General features: G+C 43.6%; 2 protein-coding genes across 8 annotated transcripts in view; one reads left to right on the top strand and one right to left on the bottom strand.

Annotated features, from left to right (window-relative positions):
• Positions 1-732, top strand: part of LOC116686444 (oocyte zinc finger protein XlCOF7.1-like) — a 588898-nt gene that overhangs the window by 403952 nt on the left and 184214 nt on the right. The gene's annotated exons all lie outside the window — the stretch shown is intronic.
• The window catches only part of LOC116686450 (gastrula zinc finger protein XlCGF57.1-like), a 13272-nt gene that overhangs the window by 12102 nt on the left and 438 nt on the right, over positions 1-732 (bottom strand). For 5 of the 7 annotated variants that reach the window (XM_032511468.1, XM_032511467.1, XM_032511465.1 and 2 more), the window contains exon 1: positions 1-732. This exon is cut by the window's left edge; it is cut by the window's right edge. In XM_032511468.1, coding sequence (XP_032367359.1) covers positions 1-702 — 702 coding nt within the window. In that variant the 5' untranslated portion in view covers positions 703-732. The other 2 variants (XM_032511470.1, XM_032511469.1) reach the window with 2 other exon arrangements.

Here is a 732-nt window from a genome sequence, read left to right on the forward strand (position 1 = left end):
CAGAGAGTTTAAAGCTGACTGAGGTTCTCTGGTCACCTTCCAATCAGCAAGGTCAGCAGTCTTAGGATTAGAAAAGTCTCTGATCTGGTCTCCAGTCTCTGGTTGTAAAAGTGGATGCAAGTTCCTGGCTGGTTCTGGTCCTCCACAGTCCTTTCCATCAGCTTCTGTTTCCATCTGACCAACACATTTATGTGTTTTGACATCAGAACTCTGGGAAAATCTTTTGTCACAAACACTGCAGCTGAATCTTTTCTCTCCTGAGTGGACTACGGCCATGTGTGACCGTAAATGTCCTATCTGTGTAAAAGCTTTCTTACAAACTGAGCAGCTGAAAGGTTTTTCTCCTGTGTGGACTCTCATGTGTTTCTGTAAATCTCCATTCTGTGTAAATGATTTCTTACAAACTGAGCAGCTGAAAGGCTTCTCTCCTGTGTGGATTCTCACGTGTCTCTTAAGATCTGACTTGAAGGTAAACCTTCTCCCACACTCAGAGCAGCTGAATGTTTTTTTACGTCTTAAATCATGTTTCAGAGAGTTTAAAGCTGACTGAGGTTCTCTGGTCTCCTTCCAATCAGCACTGTCATCAGTCTCAGGATCAGAAGAGTCTCCAATTTGGTCTTCAGTCTGTGGTTGTAAAAGTGGATGTGAGTTCCTGGCTGGTTCTAGTCCTCCACAGTCCTCTCCATCAGCTTCTATTTCCATGTATTGAGTTTGTCTCTGATGAAGCTGTGA

This window comes from Etheostoma spectabile, unplaced genomic scaffold (assembly GCF_008692095.1).
Source record: "Etheostoma spectabile isolate EspeVRDwgs_2016 unplaced genomic scaffold, UIUC_Espe_1.0 scaffold378, whole genome shotgun sequence".
In the NCBI taxonomy this organism is placed as follows: Eukaryota; Metazoa; Chordata; class Actinopteri; order Perciformes; family Percidae; genus Etheostoma; species Etheostoma spectabile.